The following is a 22,019-nucleotide window of genomic DNA, read 5'->3' as shown; positions in this document are numbered from 1 at the left end:
ATGGGGAAAACTTTATTTTGAAAGATCATAAGTGTTTGTGTGGACATGCACCAGACCTCAGTACAATAGGTGCTGAAAATCCGTGAAATAGCAGCAGTATTGATGTTTGAGATGAGAAATAAATGACCTATCACACGAACACCTACTTCAACATGGTGTCCAGGGATGCAAGTGAAAATGTTCAGTAGTGAAAATAAAACTAAGAGCATTTAGTCCAGTATTGTACTTTAGTTGAGTATTGATATTTTAAACTATTTAATACTTGTATTCCACTACATTTCAGAGGTAAATATTACACTTTTTACTCCACACACCACGTTTATCTGACAGCTATAGTTACTTTGCTGATTCACATTATTAATACAACATATAATCAACATAAATTCAGTCAGTTGTCATTGTGTTGTTGTTATTAGTGCTGTGCAGCAGAGGGCATTAAGATCAACCACATATCAGATCAAGTTAAAAATAAATGTAAGAAATCACAGTCATTAATTTGACAATTTTATTCTTCAAATACAGTTAAGTTGTACAATAAATCGCAGAGCATCACGGCTGCTCATATAAAAAAAGGAGCATTTGCAGACAAATTTCCTCACAATCACAGTGCAACCAGAGAGGAGAGAGCAACTCATTGTTTGTGTGCAGATATTCTGGTGAGATCTGTCGAAGCTTCAGTGCCCATTTCTTCTACTTTAACAAAGTTTCTCCTTGTTTCCTAATGCTCTGCTAAACCACGTTACTCTCTAACAACCCCATAATTAGAGGAGCGTGGCGTTAAATCGTGAGGATTACCAGCACAGAAGACTGCATGTGTGGGAGAGCAGCAATTACACAGGACAAGTAGTATCATGAATGCCAGTCTCATCCAGGACCATTTATTTACTCTATGCACAAGACATACAGAGGGTGGCTGTGTTTCGTATTTAACATGGAGAGAAAAGTTCTGCATCGGCGTCTTGTAGACCTGCAATGTTCTGCAGGTTACATAAAAACAATTTAGGAGCCTCTGAGTTGTGCAGCATCCAGTATATTGCCATGGTAACTAGGCATCTGATAAAAAAAAGTCTGCTATTTAAGTTATCCTGTGTAGATGCACAACTAATGTGCATGAAATCTGATGGGATATTACATTTATATCATATTATGATATATTGTATATGGAGGTGAAGTTCTATCAGTATTGCTGCAGATCTATGGGGGTGATAGAGGGCAATGTTTACCCTTTATCCATGGATATAAACTGTTTTTTCATCCCCACCTGAGAATATACTTTTTTCAAACCATCCACATTACCACTCCACACAACAACATGGTCCACAGGCATGGGAGGAGAATAAAAACACAACAAAAGGACAGCTTGTGAAACTTTTACCTTCACTGCTTATACCAGACGCACACATAAAGCCAACTACAACATTTCTGTTTTCATAAATCACAAATTTACATTCATGTCATCATAATCACCACTCAGAAATCATTTTGTGTGTTAAAAATTGGATAGAAGTCATATTTTCAGGATGGATTTTACGATTTCCCTCCTGTGATATGTGAATTTTCTCTGCATGAGCTTCAGATCTCTGCAGCTTGTCTCTAAAATGTAACAGCAGCGATGCACAGGGCAACAGTTCGGGGCAACTTTGACCTAAAGTTGGGCAACAGTATTTATGATGATACAGTTCAGTATATACAAACAATTACAGTACATACCTGGAAATATTACAAAAGAAAAAATACTTTTAAGAGTAGAATTTTAACATTTTTAACACATCCTAATAAGAGCAAATAAATTAAAATATGACAATACTGTTTAAATTATTATTAGAACGTAAAAAAATTTGCATTTGTTACAAATCATATTTTACCATCAATATTAGTCTTCACCCCAAACAGTAAGTTGCATAAAACTGTGGAAGTAAAAATAGGCCAAAAGGAATTGAATCTCATAAGCAACTTATTCCATCTTGGTGAAATTTCATCACTACTAAATACTTAATGCGGAAATTAGTACCACAGAATCTATAGCATTTAAAATATTTTATTTTGTGTCTATTTTTTTGTATAGTTTAATTTTAGTTTTGTTTAATTTCTATTTCTGTGTCACACATTATTCACACTTATTTTATGTAATTTACAGTTTTGGGGTAATTTTCAGAGGAAAGTTTTACCTGCTGCTCCTGCTCCTTGTGAAAGTCTTTTTTCTTCTTTAACAAACAGTATATTGACTGTGTTAAAAAAAATCATCTCATCATTTGTGTGTATATAATTATTATATTATATAACTTTGCAGCCACAAACAATTACTTTGCATTTTATCTTGTTTAAGCAACATTTAAAAAAAGTAATTACCCTGTTGCTGAAGTTGTTGCCCAAGCTGTTGCCCAGTCCATCAAAACCATTAGACATTATTAAGTTATGTGCCTCGTTACTTTGTGGAGCTTCTACATTAAGACAATAAAGACAAAAAAAGCAGAAAGCAGGTTAATGAGCAGACTGATCAACAGTCAACACGAAGCATCAACACACTCAGCTCTGACCTGTAATGTCAAACAGTGTCAGTAAAATCCTCGTTACAAAGAAAAAAATAAGAATCTAATTCCAAAATGAGATATCTGACTTAAAAAAAATTACTATGACTAAATTATTGCAGGCACAGAAGGAAAAAATACTATGCATATTATTCACGTTTTCAAATCTACTCAGCTTTTATATTTACATTTCAGGGCTTCATCTTTGTTTTTTATTATTTGAGAAATAACAACAGATAATGTTCTTTTAAAAGAAGAAAAGGGGGGATATACAGTATAATAATGTCTTGGAATGAAAGCATTTACATAAATTCTCTGCATAGGTTCAGATGTTAATTCATTATCATCAGATTTACTAATCAGAACTGCAACATGTAAAGAATTTTTCAAACAAATGAGGGTAACATCAAACAGAAGCTTATTGCACACCCCTGCCAAAAAACGTTCATCAAACTTATGCAAGAAAACGAATTCTCCAAAACAAAACAAGTTACAATGCAGCAAACGCATCAGTCATTAATCTGATTCGATTAGGTCAGTATAAAAATTACCTGTGGGTTTTTACTCTTTATTATTAGTCTGATATTTCCAGTGCAAACGCCTTGTGCCTGGATTATCAAACTATTTTATAATCACAGACTGACACATTTACATTTATTTGATAATCCAGAGTTCTTTCGTAAAGATAAATTCAGTCTAAAGATGATTTTAGAAAATCCTTAAACTATTTTAAGATGGTTAAACCTGATTAGGGAAGGTACTTTTTTTTTTAGCACAGACCAACACAGTTTGTATAACACAGTCAGGTTTTGATAGCTGGCATCAAATGTCTGCTCAGATTTGTTGTCTTTCTGGATCAGGTAGTAAGACCTGTCAGTCATAGACTGTACCTCATTTAAGCAAAGTTCATGTACAGCTGCTTGTTTTTAGTCATTTTACATTTCAGAACTTTGGCTTCTTTATTTATTTATTTTTTTAAGAAAAATACACTTAGCTTTTCAATGGTAGTAAAACTCAGGTATCATATCTGCATTAATATTGCGGTACCATGGGAATAGAAATCAACCTCCCCTCCTTGTTTGTATTTTTTTCAATCGCATGACTTCTTGTCTTTATTTGAGTCCTCCCCTGACTCTTGTAGTAAATTATCCATTTGCAGTTTTTATCAGAAAGCAAATAGACTCAAGCTGCAAGTTAGCAGTACAGGTTGATTTAACCGACCCTATTTATTTGAACTAAAGTACAAAGGACATCCCCCCACCACATTTGCATAAAGACATTTTCTGAAAGTCTATACAAACTATAGACGCTGGTGATACAATACAAAAGGGACAATTATTTGACTTTGTGGTGACATTTTTGTCTGACTATAAAATAAAAAGAAATACCCTGCTCTAAACCTGGTTCAACAATTTCTAAATTTCAGACCCACAAAACTCCTGACAAAATATTACACTGAACCAGCATCAACAAAGCTCACTTCATGCTAAATTCTGATTAATGGGGCTATAAATTAAGTTTCTTCTAACCTTTGTTCTAAAACCTAAACCCTAACCTAAAATCATGACATTTTTATGATAGATTTTGCAGTCTGATCGATATGTGTGACTTTCTTGTCTGGATTTTGATCCAGCTGCTGTAATAACGCCCATTTGTTGATGCACATTTTCATCTTTATATTAAATTCCAGTTTTAAATAACACTTTGGATCTAATGAGTTCAAAGTGAATCGCTAGTATACAGTGATATGTATTAATTAAACTGTATCTAACGAGTTATAACTAGCTATAGGAGGAACAGACCCTCTTATTTTGGTAATAGCAAATATATATATTTTACACTTTCAACTAAAATCTCTTCTGAAAATTCTCAGGAATAATTCTTGCATGCTAACAACATTATTTAAATAATTTATCATTTTAATTTTTTGGTTGGATTTGTTCAACTTTACTCACATGGTAAAGTGTTGTCTTGAGTTCATCAACATACCTGGAATTTCTGTGTAAAAGTGTGGAGCGATATTAATTTTGCAGTCAGTGTGTGAAACTACAGCCTCGGTCCTGAGAACGTGTCAGCCGGCCTTCATGTGCCAATATACGCAGTGATCCTGCCTCTTTTCCTCTGAAGCAGAGAACTGTCCAAGGAGACAGCGATGCTATTCTCAAGGCTTATTACAGACTGATAAAAAAACTCTTCAGAGCAGCGGAAGGACAGGAAACAAATAAAACATCACTTGTAAAACCCCAAATGTAAACATAGAACTTCATACATCAAAAGCAAAAGTCTTCAATCAACACAGGACGGAACGTTTTATGAAAACAGTTTGTTATTCTAAAACCAAGAGGTGTTTGAGATGTGGGTTTCCTCTGCAGGTTTCCAGCATTTTTGTCTCAAGGGGTTTTTAATTAATGCAGAAAATACAGTCAATTTTCAGTTTCTGTCTGTTGATTTGTGAAGATTTTCTTACTGAACAAAATGCGTGAACATCAACATCATTATTTGCTGTAGATGTAAACCAATGAAAACCCCAGTTCAGAACTTCCATTGGAAATCTGCAGAGTGAGCACAGAGCTAAGCTAACGTCCGGGTCGGCCTTCAAAAAGACGTCATTGCTGGACAAGTTCTGCGTAGAGTTGATAGTTTCAGTCATTCAAACATTTTCTAAGAGGCACAACTGTTCTCACCGGTGGAGTTAAACTGCAGCGAGTGAAGCCAAACAGTTTCAGTAGGAGCAGGTTGACTGACTAAAAACTAGCAGCTAATAAAGAAATTTGGTAAGAAGTATCAGTAATGTGTTGTCCTGTCTTCTGCATCGTTTTTGTCCTGTCTTTTGCACTGTTTCTTTTGCACTGTTTTGTCCTGTCTTTTGCACTGTTTCTTTTGCACTGTTTCTTTTGCACTGTTTTGTCCTGTCTTTTGCACTGTTTCTTTTGCACTGTTTTGTCCTGTCTTTTGCACTGTTTCTTTTGCACTGTTTTGTCCTGTCTTTTGCACTGTTTCTTTTGCACTGTTTCTTTTGCACTGTTTTGTCCTGTCTTTTGCACTGTTTCTTTTGCACTGTTTTGTCCTGTCTTTTGCACTGTTTCTTTTGCACTGTTTTGTCCTGTCTTTTGCACTGTTTCTTTTGCACTGTTTTGCACTTGTTGTTATGTCTATCTATGTACCTTATGTTCTTCTTTTGCACCTCATGTTGACCGTCTAGTTTTATCTAAATGTTAAATGTGGGACCACTGACCTGAGAGAAATAAAATGTTTTTCCTTCTGTGAACTTGCATATGGATGAGTTTACAACAAAGTTCCTTTCAGTCTATAACACAAGAAAAATATTTCTGTCCACATGATTGAAGCTTAATTATTGCATCTTTTGAGCGGAATATTTAACATAAATTAAAACATGTTTTAACAGCAAAACATACAGAGGAGGTGGTAGCACTTTTTCAGCCCTGAGTTGTGTCTGCAGGTTTTCTTTTCAGGCTGCATACAGCCACAACAACCTCCACCTGAGATCTGAAGGCAGCTCAGATCATTTCAGTGGCTGGATGCTCAGAGGCTACTGTTTGCTGAGATTTGAGAGTAAATGAACTTTAAACTTTTACAGTGAAGGTAAAAAAGTTAAGTGTGTTTGTTAGTGAAATTGAACCCTGTAGTTCTTTGGCTTCACTCATGACAATTTGACTGAACCAGTGACCCTCTACATCAGAAATGTCTGTGAAACGTAAACTCTACGTCTGCCTTCATTCAAGCGATAGTGGAGCATAAAATATTAAAAAGAGCTGATCTGAGAGAGCGATCACTCAAACACACACACACACACACACACACACACACACACACACACACACACACACAGTATACGCACATACAATTAGACAGAAAAGAGTTACACACTCAAATCTAACATATACAGGTCATCGTATGCTCATGTTCCTCCTGTTTCACGATATGTTCTGATAAACACCACACTTCCCGCTCTGAGCGCACAAACCTTTAAAAGTGCAATGAAAGATTAAAACCTGTGCAGTGAGCACTTGGTGGTGTGATGCTGAAGTGTAACGTGGGCGAGGCGAAGCTTTCACAAACAGCTATTTACAGTGAGGAGGGTCTGGAGTCTGGACAGGAAGTCGATTCTTGGCCTCCGTCCGTCGCCTCTTCAGGGTCGAAAACCTTCAACGCGCCAGGTCAGTGTGGCTGGCACTCAGGTCCCGACTTTTTCTCAGACGATTATTTCGTTCCTGGAAACGTATTGAAAGGAAACAAGATTAAAACAGGAGACAGGTGAAATATTTATTTAAAAAAAACGTGAACCCAATATGTCAATGTTTTAGGAATTTAGCAGGACGAATATGAATTTTATTTGTTTAAAGGTTTAGAACAAGGTTTTCTGAGATGAAAAGATACCTGTACACCTCTGCTAGTCATATCTGAGTAATTTTAACCACAGGTGTGCAAAACCTGTGATGTTTTGGATCTCTCAACATGTTCTGTGTTGCCAGATATGGTGGATTTCGCTCCAATTGGGCTACTTTTAAATGGTTTTGGGCAGTTGCTATTAATTTAGGTGAAGAAACTGGATTATATTCCACTGTATCTGCCTCCTCTTCTCAAATAAGCACAGACCTGGTATCTAAATTAGGAGAGGACTGAGTTAAATAGATCTGTAATAAGAAAAAAACCTTGTAAAAAAACTTCAATCTGTTCATGGAAGTGAAAACTTTTTATGTTACTATTTGTCATTATATAACCATGGATCTGAGTTTACCTAATGATACGCTCACTGAGCAAAGGGAAGCTCTACCAAGCATTAGTGTGGTGTTCCTAATAAAGAGCTCAGTGAAAATATGGGTCAACTTTTTTGACAGCTGGCAGGTTTGATATCTGGACAAATAATAAATGTGTTGCCATATTTGGTGAAACATACGTCCGTCAGTTAAGTAAAATGAAAACACGTTTCTAATTTGTGTTGATTAGTGAAGATAAAGATGGTGTGAAGTTAGTGTAGGAGTCACACTGATGTTTTTAATAATTAGTGATGAATGACACATATTATAGTTTGGCAACAAAACAAATTAACAGAGCAGCAGGAGACAGTTTATAGAGACATGAAGAAGAAAGAGACGACCAGGTCAAAAAGTATCTGAGTTTGTTTTAACCTTCCCGGTGAACTGGGTTAATGGATTAGCACATAAATAAAACGTTTTTTTCTTAAAACGTCTAAACTTAATGTCCTGTTCTAAAAAAATGCACCAGATCATTATTTACACTGTAAAAATATTGGTAATTATTTATTACAATTCCTTGTATTTCATATTTAGTTTCTGCTGGATGCTCCTCAGATAAGCAGAATAAATTTGTGGTGCTGAGGCAGCTGATGGTGTAGAAACTGTCATGAAAAGGATTTTTGTTTGCACGACTGTTAATTGTCAGTTTTACAAAGACTGAATTCTGCTGTGCTGAAGATTAACAGCTGAAAACATTTACAGTTGATGTTTTAAGATTTAATTATTTATTTTAAGTCACGAGCCTTCGTCAGGCATCAGATTAATCAAAATATTAAACTTTTTTCTACTAGAGCCACAGGGTGCAACAGTCCTGTGATCAATCTCATCGATCGACTGAAAACAGCCCATAATTTCTCATATTTTAAGTTGCTTTCTTCAAATTGCTTATTTTGTCCATTTAAAAACCCAAAGATATTCAATTTACAATGCTGTATGACAGAGAAAAGCAACAAATTCCTACATCAGAGAAGCTGGTTTATGTATTTCTGCTTTATATTTTTGATTAATTTATTATAGAAGTGGTTAAAAATGTTCCGTCGATTGACTATTTGATTAATTGATTTGATTTTGATTGTTTCAGCAAAAACAGTCACATTTGGTGATAATGTAACAGTAGTTTTAAATGAACATGGTTATTCAGTGTATAGATGACTTTAATTAATTGATTTTCCCTCCTACTACAGGTAACAGGAAATAAAGCTCATTAAAAACATCACTAACTAAATAAAAAGCTAAAGATATCATGGCAGGTGTTTGTCCTTAAATAGAAGCGCACTGGAAGTTATTTTGGGGATTTAACTTTGACCTTTCTGTCACAGGATTTTATAACGTCACCAACACTCAGAGCCTCCGCAGATACTTTTGGACCCGGGTCTCGACACTCAGGTCTCGGCTTCTTACTTGGTAGTGGTCACTCGCAGCCTTGTCCGCCACGTTAAGAACCCCCAGAGAGCTGGCTCGCTTCATGCTGCACCCACAGCAGTGACATGCAGGGAGGGAGGCGGGGGTGAGGGGGGTGAGAGGTCAGAGGTGAGGGGGTGGAGAGTCAGGTGTGAGGAGTTAAGCCCAGTGAAGATGGTGCTATGTTTGTGTCGGTTAATGACATCCATGATATTTTCAAACAAAGGTTAGTTTCACATGAATCTTTGATATGTTAGAGAAAACTTTTTCCTCGTCCTGTTTATGAAATTTAAAAGTTAAATGTAAAAGGTTTGTACCACATTCTGATATGACCTGTAATCTGTATAAATTATAATTTATGGTTTTATTAACAGTGGCCATGCTTGAATACTTCAGTTATAAGCCATGAAAAGCAAAATTTACTTATTTCAATGGATTAATTGACCTCTGACCTTCTGAGAAAAAGGCTGTTGAGCATCTGGTACAGAAGCCATTTATTAATAACTGAATAACTTATAATTACAGATAACTTACAGACTTTTCTGTTATCATAATAAAGTGAGAAATATATTGATTACTCATGTTGATTTCTTTACAACAACCTGAGCAGAGACCGCTTGAAATTACAGCAGCTTCAGAAAGTATTCAGACCCCTTCACTTCATAATGTTTTAGATTCAATTTTAAACTGATAAATTGCCATCGTTGTCCATTAAACTCAATGACAAACTGAAAACATGTTCTTAGAATTTTTTTCTTATTTACTCAAAATCAAAAACAACAATCTCTCATTTGTCAAAGTGTTCAGAGCCTTTGTTGTGGCGCTCCAACCTGTGGTCAGGTGCATCATGTGTTAGCCTCATATCTGATCCAGTGTGTCTTTGATTGTGTTTCAGCTCATGGTACCGGGTCCTTACAAAAACTTTAAAACTGAAATTTCAGGTCGCACAAAACAAACATTCATTTTCAGACATGTTAATGTTGGACACTGAATGTCTGTCGCCATCTTGGTGAGGTGTGTAAACACCAGGGACGACGACAGACGTCAAGGACTTTATCGTTCTGTGACAAAGTCTGAAATGCTGGACTATTTTTTCAGATGTACTGAGGTGTTAATAAATTTAAAACTAGTTTGCTCTCATTGACAGCTGATGTAAAAGGCATGAGTAAGTTATTTATTCACCATTAATAAAGTGGTTATTTACACCTTACAACGCCTTCATGGCACGTGCCTCATTAGAAAGTGATACCAGCTGTTTTATTAAACAAACCTGTGACAGTTGTTTTGTTGGTGAGTTGTTAAGTGGTGAAAACTGATATTTTCATGTCAGTAAATTTCATGCAAACACCGACTTTCATGCCTGGATAAAACCCTGAGTTTGGCGAGAACGCACTGCAGAACATGTCCATCCAATGTGATGGTACAGTGTTAAGAAGGCAGGAAGTCCAGTGCTCTCGTTACACAGTGGAGCCGACCCAGTGCATATGTACACGTTTGATTCAGGGGCGGAAGTTTTGATGCCTCTCATTACCATAAGCTAAACATTAAGAAATACTTATTAACACACTATAATGTAGTTTTTTTAGCAGATTATAATATGTGTATGTATTTATCAATAACTATTACTAAATCAAATAAAATGTTTTCATAAGAGACATTATAATTGTATATTAATAAACACTTAAACATGTCTTTAGAGCTGCATTGCAGTGTGTTATAATTTATTTATTAAATGTTGATTTACTGTTACTTCTACTTAATGCTGGCACCAAGTGAGGGGTCTTTACTGTACGTTCTACTGATACGCTGCAGCAGCTCGGCTGAACATTGTGAGCAGTTTGCAGTTGTTGCAGTAGTGACGTGATTCGATTTTATTGGTGATATTTTCATTATCACCATTTAGCTGCAACTAGAAGTGGCTTCATTTGCTGGTGGGAAGATGCAACTGTGAGAAAAACTCAAACATGTAACAAACCAGGTAAATATGTCGTCCAATTTAATGCTGGTCAGCTGCATTTGGTGCATGTAATTTCCCTTTCCTGTCAAACTCGACTATGAACTTTCAAATTGAAGAGAAAAAAGTCTTTAAAAAGGATAAACTGTCACAGTGACTTGATATTTGAAACAAATGTCTTCCATTTGAACTTGTTTTTGCTGCTACCCGGTGGTTGTACCTTTATGAGAAGCACTGCACTTAATGCCTTGGTGAAATGGACGTTTCTGCAGTGATTTAACATTACTGAGAGCCAGTTGGTCATGATGGTGATGATGATGATGATGATGACAGAGAGAAATCATCATATCCATCACCCGAATGAGCCACAGAGAAGAGCCACACAGAAAGGAAAACGGAAACCAGTGAGCACACAGATGAGGCATGCAAGTGACATTCAAATGAAAAAAATTTATTCATAAATAAAAATTCAACACAGCATAAAATCCTGAACGAAAACAGCCATGCAGTTTGTTTTTAGAGTAAAATTCCCAAAATAATAAAAATCCAAAGCTGAGTAAAACTGAACTATATTTCAAACTGATTGAAATAAATAGTCCAAAGCAACAAAATGCAATAAATAGATGTAACTATTAGTGGTGAAGACAAAAAAGTTCCACAGGCATAAAAAGCTTTTCAGAAGCAGACATTAGTAGTTTGTGTCTCATTGCAGATGCTTTCCTCCACATCACCCGTCACCGCATGTGAGTCAAGTAGTTGCATCATTTTCCCATTTCATTAATACCAGTCCTGTACCTGCACAGTTCGTTGTACAGTTTCCTTTGGTTTTCTGTTTAAATTATGTTCATGTTTGGTCACTGCAATACGAGCATTAGAGCCACTGTTGGGAAAAAAACACATTAAAGTCCAGGTTTCAAGAATGAAGCTGAAATATTTATAGAAAAAATGCTGCATTTCATCTTATAGCTCTGTTGCTGTGCTACATGTTCAGATTCCTGCAGCCCTGTCTGGGCCTAAAGATGAGGCCAGTTAGGGATAAGGGTTAAGCAGACAGATATTATGACTTTCTTCTTAAAATATTATGACTTTTTTCTTGAAATATTACAATTTATTTTGCTAAAAATATTATAATTTATTTTGCTACAAATATTATAATTTATTTTTGCTCAAAATATTATACATATTTTTTCTAAAAATATAAATTTTTCCCTCAAATATCTGAATTTTTTTTCTCCAAATTTCCTTTTTTTCCCTCAAAGTACTTTTTTTTTATTACATGTTTTTTGTAAAGATATTACAACTTTTTTTTTACTACTTTTTTTAAATATATTTTTTTCTGAAGATATTTTGTCATTTCTCTACAAGATTTTCTTAAAATGTAAAATTTCAGCTCTATTCATGGAATATTACAACTTTTCCCCCAGAATATTACAACTTCATAAATGAAATCTCAGATATTTTTTTCCCCATAGTCAGCCCTGATATTCTGTTGCAGGTCACGGAGCAGTTCCTTGTGTCCATTTACAACCAAACTCAACTATGAGAAAATAACAGTTAAATAAACACTGTACAATGGCAATGTGAGAGAGAAAGGTAAACTCATGCAATGGGAAAGAAGGCCCAACGTGTAACTGACAGATAAAGACCTCGATCATTTCATGTGCAAACAGCTTCAGAGTTACACCACTTCACCACCAGCAAAGTAGAGCAAATCCCTTCTTTTGTATTTGGTTAGTATGAAGGCGCCGAGCTGAGGGCTGGAGGGCCGGCTCGATCCTCCAGGCCTTCAGAGCATAAAGTGAGAGTCACCTGAAGCGGGTCAGTCAGGTGTCTGGGTGGGGTGGAGGGTGGTGGGTGGGGGGATAGTTACCCAGGGTTTTTGGGCTCACTGTCTCGTGAGGAGCCGCCGCCTTTCAGCTTGCGGACGAGTTTCTCGCTGCTGCGACGGATAGACGCTCGCAGTTTACTGAAGGAGCCGCTCCTCTTCAGAGAGCCGGAGCCGTCCTGATGGGAGAGGTCACAGGGTTACACACATTCATACACACACACACACACACACACACACAAGGAATTTAAATACGTATGTACATTAAAATCAGACCAATGTTTTCTTTGTCAAAATGAGCCTTCGATAAAAATCCAGCATGTTGACTGATGCAGATAATAAACATGCAGATTGTGAATTTAATCAACGGACTCATGATTGATTCTAGTCATAAACCGGACTGCAAGAGCTGATTTATTACTATGCAGAGCTAAAATGATTTAGAATATTGTTTTCAGATGCTTCAGTCCTAATAACTGTTGGATTTTAGGAGCCATAATATGTCAAATTGTGCTTCAAAATTCAGGTAACAGTCAGGTAACACTGGTCAAAAGCCAATACGCACACAAACATATGTACAGTGCATTTGGAAGTGCACAATCTATCATGCATACATGATGCAAGTTGCTCATTTCATCTGTGCATATAGAGAAGCTTTAAAAGCCGCTGCACACCTGTGGTAGATGGAGGTTTATTTACTTTATCTTGTTGCATCTGTTTGTGTGGGACAGATTTCACCTTCATCTGCTGGAACATGGTGTTCATTCTTCTTATATACACTAACTACACGAACATTGTGCTCGGTGTTGTCCCACCTACCTGCAAGCTAAGCATGAGCTGTAATGAGCTGAAATAACTTAAACTCCTGTGTCAGTTTTTTTTACAGAATGGACCCAGTTCCAGCTGCAAACTGGTCCAATTTACAGCCGTCAGTTCAAGTTATTCAGATAAAATCCTGACATTCTCATTTACACTTTGTTATACAGTCAGCCTAAGATGCACAATGTGACTCAGTGTAAATGGTTAAAATGTTGTCGCTGATTATTTCAACATCAGCCTCGTGTTCTCTGGGTTTGACTGATCCCTTCTACTCCACTCAGACTGAGTGACAGGTGTAAGATGTCGAACATGGTTATAGTCCGAACCCCAGCACCTCCCTGTAACACCTCCCTCTCTGCCTGGATCTTGAACTCAGTGGAGGAGATGACAGAATCATCTCTGACAGACGAAGCTGGGTTGTGACTTTCTGTGAGAGCTGACAGAAGCTGCAGAGTTTAATCTGAGCTTTAGTGACTCTTAAACACACAACTGTTTAGTTACCAAAACTTCGGACGTAATAAAAAAATGTGTTAATTCAAACCTCAATGGCCAGAGTCAAACAACTTGTTTTTGTCCAGTAAAGGAGGAAGTGACGGAACTGGAGGCTGATAATAAGGTGAACATACTGGATCCTGTCATAAATATTCCAGACATATTTCTGTGAAATCTGACATGATCTTGAACGTGATGTTTGACTCATATCACAGATGGTGAAATCATCTGAACAGCTTTCCTGTCCTCAGAAATCTGAAAAGGATCTGTTGCCCGGCTGACCTTCACAGTTCAGTCCAGATGCATGTGTATATTTTTAGTTCATAGCTGATCACCCAGTTCAAACCACATGACTGCCAGGGTCAGAATGAATAACAATAATAAATGAAAACTGATTTTATGTACACAACTGATGCCACATTTTTGTGACAATATAGCATTTATATTGATGTATTGGCCAATAATTTATTTACTTATACTTTTTCAATAAGGATTCTTTACATTTTTCTACTTTAGTACTGTGACCAAGATATATACTTTAAATGTACATTTTACAGTTAAATATGACTTGTCAATACATTCTGCTGGACAAACAATGCAATAATGGTGACTTTTTCTAAAAGAGCTTACAGACATCTGTAGGACTTCACTGCAACGTCCTGTTACTTGTAGGCTGATATGTGATAAGCTACTATTGACTGATGAGTGCATTCATTATTTTTTATTTTCATGTCATACAATTTTAAATCGAACAACAAATAAAAGATTTTTAACATTTATGCTTCAAAGAAAAACAAATCACAGCTGCAAACCACACTGTGTGTAGCTCCTGAGTCACAGTGGAGGAAAAATAACGCTCAGGTGATTAACCTGAGGTTTGGTGCCCAAAGGAAAACTCAAATCTGGGCTGTTTTTAACCATTTGAAACATGATAATTAGTAAATGTAAACTAAATCTTAACTTTGATTTGATCAAGAATGAACCTTCTATCTCAGTTGAAGATAGGATAATACAATGAACCGGTTCCCCTCAGGGATCAGTGTAGTTTTATGATCAGTGTTGACCTCTGACATGGAACGACTTTGTGAGCCTCTGGAGGATTATTTACCTTTTAAATGATGAAAGGTCAAATATGTAGTTTGAATATTAAGTCCTTCTGTCCACACTTATATGACACAACTTCAATAGAAAACTTTTTTGAAGCTAAGAGATGGTGATGTAGGGAGTTAGTTTGATGTGTTTTCAACAACAGCTTTGACTCCTGCTGTTCAACTTGCAGGCCTGATCGGTCTGAAAACCAAGAGTGCTGCTGCAGAGGTGCAAAGTTATGAAGGCACACACAGAGAAGAGAGGGAGCACACAAAGAGGCGACAGGCACAGGTTCAGGTGAGCAAAGAGTTTAGGTTTTATTAGAAGTTAAGAAAGACAAACTGTAAGATGCACAAACAGGACAGGACACGCAGAAGATTAGTAGCAGGAGCCAAGAGGAGACCAACGAGGAAGAGACTATTTCAGTTCCCAAATTCTCACAAATGCAACAGTGCTTGTTTAACCCCCCCACCCCCACCCCCACCCCCCCCACCATTACATCTATATACAGAGATATACAGAAGGTAAACAGGCTGGATGCATGATGTTTAGGCTTCATGTTGACCAAAAGCTTCACTTCTTTCCCTGAAGCTTTAAATCAAACCTCATCAAACATCCGCAGTTCTGTTACAGACTTTCCAATCATTTTAAATCCATCATGCATGAATCCTGTTACCTTTTATGTGTCGTCTCGTTGACACCACAACCCACTGTAGTTTTTAGTCTGATATCATTGTGAACAGATGACACAGAGCGACACACTAATGACTAAACTCTAATAGGAGTAGAAACCTACAGAGCCGCGGTGCTCTGGATCATGCTGACAAGTTTACACTGATGTTATTTACAGCATGTTACGTCACTACGAGCTGAAGATGTTTCAAGTCACCACTAATGATTTTAGATGTTAATGTTGAATTTAACTGCATGGACCAAAGACGATAGATGAAAAGCTTCTAACCTCCATAGAGACAGAAAGACGGAGAGGGAAGGAGGATAAAGAGGAGAGTTCAAAGCTTTAACTCTCACCATTTCACACCTGGAGACAAACCTGGACTGTGCCTGACTGAAGTCGTGCTGCAAGTGTTGTGTAGTTTTTGGTTTTATCAACATATTAACAGGATGTAATCACTTTTGTGCCTGCATATCCATTGTCCTTAGTCATGTTGGTCATTACCTGAAGAGGACACAGGGTCAAAATGTTGCTTTTCTTCATTTCAATAAAGTTTCAGAAACTTTATTTTACAGTGTGGATACTTTCCATATATTCCTTTGTAGAATCAGTTATCCTGCTCCTGATCTAAATAAAAGATGGGAACACAACTACACACAACTACTTTATAACATGCTGTAAATTTTATAATTTCCTTGTGTCTCTTTACAGATATTTATTTCTCTCTTCTGTTGTATATCAATTTATCTATAATTTCTTTTTTTTATACAGATAATTTCTGATCAGATTTTATAGAATATTGATGGTATTAACATGTTGTTTGTTGGGTCTGTTCTTTAAATTTGTCACAGAAGCACTGCCAAAACTTATAATGATTGTTCACATTGTAGTCGCCCCATTACCATTACCATTACCATTTATCTAAATTCATGAAACCAGGCCTGCTACTACACTGATTGATCAGCCAGTCATTTTCTGGATTAATCCATTTTTTGTTTTGTCTATAAAATGGCAGAATACAGTGACACATTTCCATTATAATTTACCGAAGCGCAAGATGACATATTCATATTTGTTGTTTTATGTGTCCAAAATTCAGAGATATTCAGTTTATTATTATTTACGACAAAGAAAAGCCTCAAATCCTCATGAGAATCTGGGCTTGGTGGATTTTGGCTTTGATTGATCGATAATCTAAATAGTTGGCGATTCATTTTCTATTGACTGACTAATTAATCAATCAACTAATCATTTCAGCTCTGCATCCTACATGTCACTTTCATTTGCACATTTCTACAGCTGACACACAGGTCAGCGATGTAACAGCAAACAACAGCCAAGCTAGATTAAAAAAAAAAAAAAAACAGGTCTGAAATAAACATTACATTTTTCTCATTTCTTTACAAAGCAGACTATTAATATTTATCATTTTTTACATATTTTTGGTGCTTCTGGGGCAAAACTTTTGATGCCAAGTGACTGTGGTCAGGTTCTGTTATGACTTAGGATTTGTAAAGTCCAGAGTTCATAGTTCAGGACAAAGTGGAGAGAGTTAAAGGACAGTTTAGAGAACAAGCTAAAGCAGAGATTTGGTTTAACGGCACACTGTCAATCTCCCCACACAATTCCCTCAACAACCGTTTAAATAAGTTTACAGCCAGAATGAAAAACAGTTTAAAGACACTGGAGAGTGACAGAAAGAGAGGAAGAGGAGAAGAAGCAGAGGCTACAGCGAGAAATAACAAGGTAAGAAGCACAAGTTTAATGTTGCCATAAAGAAACATCACCCCGGTCCTCTCCCACCCACAGCAGATACACACAGTCAAGTACAGACCTTCAAGACAAGTAGGAAGCAGCAGTTTGGATTTAGACACACAGGCTGTCTCAACATAACCCCCCCTCCCCAACACACTCCTCGTTCCCAAACACAGCAGAGTGAGTACTGAAAGCAACACAATCGCTCTTCAACCCAGTGTGGAGAATCCCACCAGAACACAGAGGTGGTGGAGGAGAAAAGAGAGGGGGGAGTCAGAGCTGAAGAAAACTGCAAAGCTGGAGGGGTTGAGGCGAGGTGAGGCGAGGCGAGGCGTCCGTCATGCAGAAGACAAGTTTTTTAGAACCATTACAAGGCATCTGGAGTTATGCCTGCCGGTCAGACGTGAGCAGAGGAGACGAGAAAGAAGGAAACACAAACAGTGAGAGAGAGAAGAGAAGACAGTGAGATGAGATAGACAGGTTGAAAGGAGCAATTAAGGAGGGAGGAAGAAAAAGAGATGGACATTGTGTGATGGAGGGAGAGAAGAAAGAGCGACAGAGAGAGGTTTTCAACAGGTTTCACAGATCAGACTCAGCATCTCTCCAACAGTTTGTGCCTCACTAATCCACCGGCTGATCTATGCGCTCTGTAGTGATACTGAACTCATTTCTGCAGACAATAACACTGTTTGGGTCGATCACAGTCACACTGCCATCTCCAACAGATTCAGGCAGATTGTGTGAATGTGGGAGTTATTATGTCTCACTAATGTTAAACTGGTTAGATTTTTGTCCAACCTTCACAATCTGGATGTGAAAGCTCTGAATAACCTTCACTGGCATCATTTGCTAGATTGAGATTATAAATCAACCAACTTCAAGTCTATACTTTCTTGTATTGTAATCAGATGAAATACATCATTTCATTGTGAAAATGGACCTTTGGCCAGTAAACATTGTGCAGACAGTACTCAGGAGATGGAATAGACCAGGAAATATCTATTTCTGTTCTGTTTTATTTAAGGAATCCAGCATCTATTCTGACTGGACTCAATTTCATTGAAAACTTGAAGCAATTTTAGATCCTAACTTTATTAACCATGACTGTATTTTCAACATGTTTTGAAATCTGTAGCCTCAAATGATGAAATAATCACTTATTACTTGTTTTTTAGACCAAATCAGAAGAATGAAGCATGTAGAAAAACACAACTGATATTCTAAAAATCATAAAATAATATTCAATAATTATCCAACAGAGATAAAATAATATTTTTGCTTCAGTTTCCGGTTACTCTGTCTTATCTTGCATGGTTTCACATGTTCCACACATCTGTCACAGCTGCTGCAAAGATTCACTGAGACCACAGCATCTGACAGAGCAGCATGACGATGGGATACCTGTCCTGACAGGTGAGGGCGTGTCAGACTAAATAAGGTTGGGAGCTGCTGACGTAGTCGACTGTTGATGCCGTTTGATTAGTGTGACTGAAGTGTAATTCACAGACTGTGCCACTAGGTGGAGCTTTGGCACAGTTTAACTTGATGGAGAGACACTGTGTCTGAAACATTGTTAATTTACAGTGTTAACTTTGTTAGACAACAACAACACAAACACAGAGGGGATGCAGGTTGGAGACACATGAAAGCAGCCAAACAGTGACTGAATATTCTGTGTGAAACTTCATATTTGTTATTTATTGATGATATAATATAAACTTTACATTTGTCTGCTTTTATTATTTTGACCACATATGAACCAAGGAACTGGAAGTAGGACTGCCACTAATGATTACTTTCATGAACAATTAATTGATGATGATTTTATCAATTCATCAATTAAAAACAGTAAAAAAAATGTCCATCACAATTTCGGAAAAATCCAAATTTACATGTTAAAACTTCTTGTTTTTCCTGATAAATGGTGCAAAACCCCAAGATATTCAATATATTATCACAGAAATTGAGAAAAACAGCACATTTGAGAGGCTGAAACCAGTAAGATGTTTTTCTTATTTTTGCTTAAACAATTAATTGTGTATTTGCACCTTATTAATATAAATTATTCTCTTTTAGCCTCACAGTTTTAGCTTATTTATCATTGCTCTTACTTATTTGTTTTATTACTTTTATTTACATTTATATATTGCACTGAAGTGTGTTTATTTATTGACTGGTGGCATGTGTGAAACACTATTTCATTTTTATGTGGAGCATAAAAATGACAATAAAGGAATCTATCTATCTATCTATCTATCTATCTACCTACCTACCTACCTACCTACTGGTGCCACACATATATTCACATACATAAAATCTCACCATCACACATATTTTCCCCACTGGATTTAAGTAGATGTCTCCCAACAATGCACATACCTCTACTGATTTGATAATTAGCTCGGCTTTGAAACAATATCTTGTATTATCTTGTTTATGTGTTTAGCTTTTTCTTTTAACATCCAGGCTAAACACCCATTGAATAGTTTATTTCCTCTCTGGCTGCTCACATGTTGACAAAGCAAGCAGAGGAAAGGAATAAGGACCGGAAGGGGGAAAAAAAAATAAAATAAAATAAAAAATCACACTTTTACTTAACATTCTCAGGCAGCAGCTTCACACAAATGCAAAGGAAAGATACAAACAAACAGCACAGAGGACAAAGATCACAAACATCAACAGTGTCCTGAGGACACAGAAGGAGTACAGTACAGAGCCCATGTGGAGTCAGATGAACAGACTGATGAGTCACGGTGCTAATCAGAGGACTTATTTATGTGAGAAGGAAATGGGTTTTCACACCTGCCAGAGGAGAGAGCTGAAGTGGAGGTGATGATTTCTTGACAGACAAATGTAGTCTGACAACCCCAGGATGGCAGTGGAGGGTAAATGTACGTAAAACCATGTTTTTACTCTTCTAATATAAACAAGATTAAGGTAATAATAGTCTGCAATATTACACAACTGGGATATGCATCTGTTTTCAGTATTATCTCATTTTACCTTCAGTCAAATGAAAAATTGATTCACCTTAAAAGGCATTTTTGTAAGTTCACTACTCTCAGCCTAATTTTCAGCTACACATTTAATTACTGTTGGATCAAAGAAAACTTGAGTGTGAAACAAAGACACCATTACTACAATGTACTTCCAACTAAAGCTCTTTCCAGATGAGACAGGCTGCTTTCCTGATATAAATAGGTCCAGAGATCAGCTGGCGATGTGAGATTGTCTGCAGGAGCCTGTGTGCCAATAACCCACTGACAGGGCACAGTTTATATAGATGTTAATGTGTCTCACACCAAACCTCCCAAAGCCACAACCAGAGGTTCAGGAGGAGATTGCTGATTGGTTGTTCAGGGTCTATGACTACTGTTGCTATGTGAGCTCAGAGCAGCAGCAGCAGCTGTTTAGAAATAAGATGGGGATGGTGAGCAGCTAACAGCGACTCTACATCTGCATGTGGTGCCACTGCAGTCACTAGAGGCCGAGGAAATACTGCAGATGCTCTGAAATGTACCAGCTCAGTTAGAAATATGGATCTGCAGCAGAGAGAGTTACTGTAGGTGGGTGGTGACAACATGTGTAACCAGAGGGCTGTGCTGCTGTGAATGCAGTTTTTAAGACATGAGTTAGTTGGAAAGGGAGTTTAGTGGAAAAGAGAGTTTATTACGACCACAGCTTGATGTAAAAGTAAAACACTACAGCTAATTTTAGAGATTTAAGATCCAGTCAAGTGAGCAGCCTCACTTGGTCTTATTAATCAAAGCCACTAACAGTCAAGCACAAGCAATAACTACTGTAGGAGACTAACTGTGACAGTCAATCAGCGAGATCAATGTAGCACAGAACAAAATCGTCCTTTTACAGTTATTTTAACAGGATTTACACTGGGAACTGTCCCCATGGGAGAAACTCCTGATTAGAATAATTGAAAGACAGATGAAGTAACAACCTCATTGTATGTTTCCCAACAGAAGCCACTGATCATGATGTCCGTTCAAACTACAATCCCATTAATAACTGGTCAACCCAGATGATGGTGGTTGGGTTGTTTCATCTGGTTCGTGCAGTCTGACAAACACAAAGGCCAACAGTGGATTTAATCTTGTTAAATGAGTAAGAATAATGGAACGGAGATTTGAATCTGCATGTAGAGATTGGTATGAGCAGAATAATTGTAATTTTAAACAGTACTCTGTTAATTTAAATTTACTGGTAGCTTTCAGTACAGAGGGTGGACTGAAAGTTTGTGGGATGTGCTCTACACTCTTTCTTAGACACAAACTGAGCACTTTAATATACAATAAAATTAGAGCCCTTAACTGTGACATCTGTGACTGTGACAATTTGAAGAACACAGAGACTAAATCACTTTGTTTGTTTTTCTTGGTCCAAACTTCAGTAGAAAAGCAAACCAGAATTTGTACACAGAAGTCTTACTGAGTCAGAAACCGCTGCAAAACAAACCAAAAACCACCTTCTTTGCAGTAATTTGCCTCCTCTGGTGTTTATACCAGTCAACACATGAAAAAACTATCTTACAGTGAAAGATTTCTGTATAAGGTCCTGTTTCATTTTGTTACATCAAGTCCTCCAAGACAGAGCAACTACAATCTGTCAGATATCATGATAGATTTTTTGGTAGAAGTATGACAACAGTATGATAACATCATACTTCTACACAAATGTGTTTTCTGGTTGG

The 22,019-nt window shown here is 37.0% G+C and overlaps 1 protein-coding gene across 6 annotated transcripts in view; it reads right to left on the bottom strand.

The window, feature by feature from the left end:
* Window positions 1-491: 491 nt before the first annotated feature.
* klc1a (kinesin light chain 1a) overlaps window positions 492-22,019 on the bottom strand; it is a 54,224-nt gene continuing 32,696 nt past the window's right edge. For 2 of the 6 annotated variants that reach the window (XM_071497834.1, XM_071497832.1), the window contains exons 14-16: window positions 12,532-12,665; window positions 8,708-8,774; window positions 492-6,760 (exon numbers count right to left, since the gene is read on the bottom strand). In XM_071497834.1, the coding sequence (XP_071353935.1) occupies window positions 6,695-6,760; window positions 8,708-8,774; window positions 12,532-12,665 (267 nt within the window). In that variant the 3' untranslated portion in view covers window positions 492-6,694. Of the gene's footprint in view, window positions 6,761-8,707; window positions 8,775-12,531; window positions 12,666-15,178; window positions 17,705-22,019 lie in introns of those variants that run through there. The other 4 variants (XM_071497836.1, XM_071497835.1, XM_071497837.1 and 1 more) reach the window with 2 other exon arrangements.

The sequence above is a fragment of the Trachinotus anak genome, unplaced genomic scaffold, assembly GCF_046630095.1.
Source record: "Trachinotus anak isolate AG129_WGS33_773 ecotype Australia unplaced genomic scaffold, CSIRO_AGI_Tana_v1 ptg000015l, whole genome shotgun sequence".
Taxonomy (NCBI): Eukaryota; Metazoa; Chordata; class Actinopteri; order Carangiformes; family Carangidae; genus Trachinotus; species Trachinotus anak.
The sequence above is the reverse complement of the archived record's forward strand: the minus strand, read 5'-3'. Positions and strand labels throughout refer to the sequence as shown.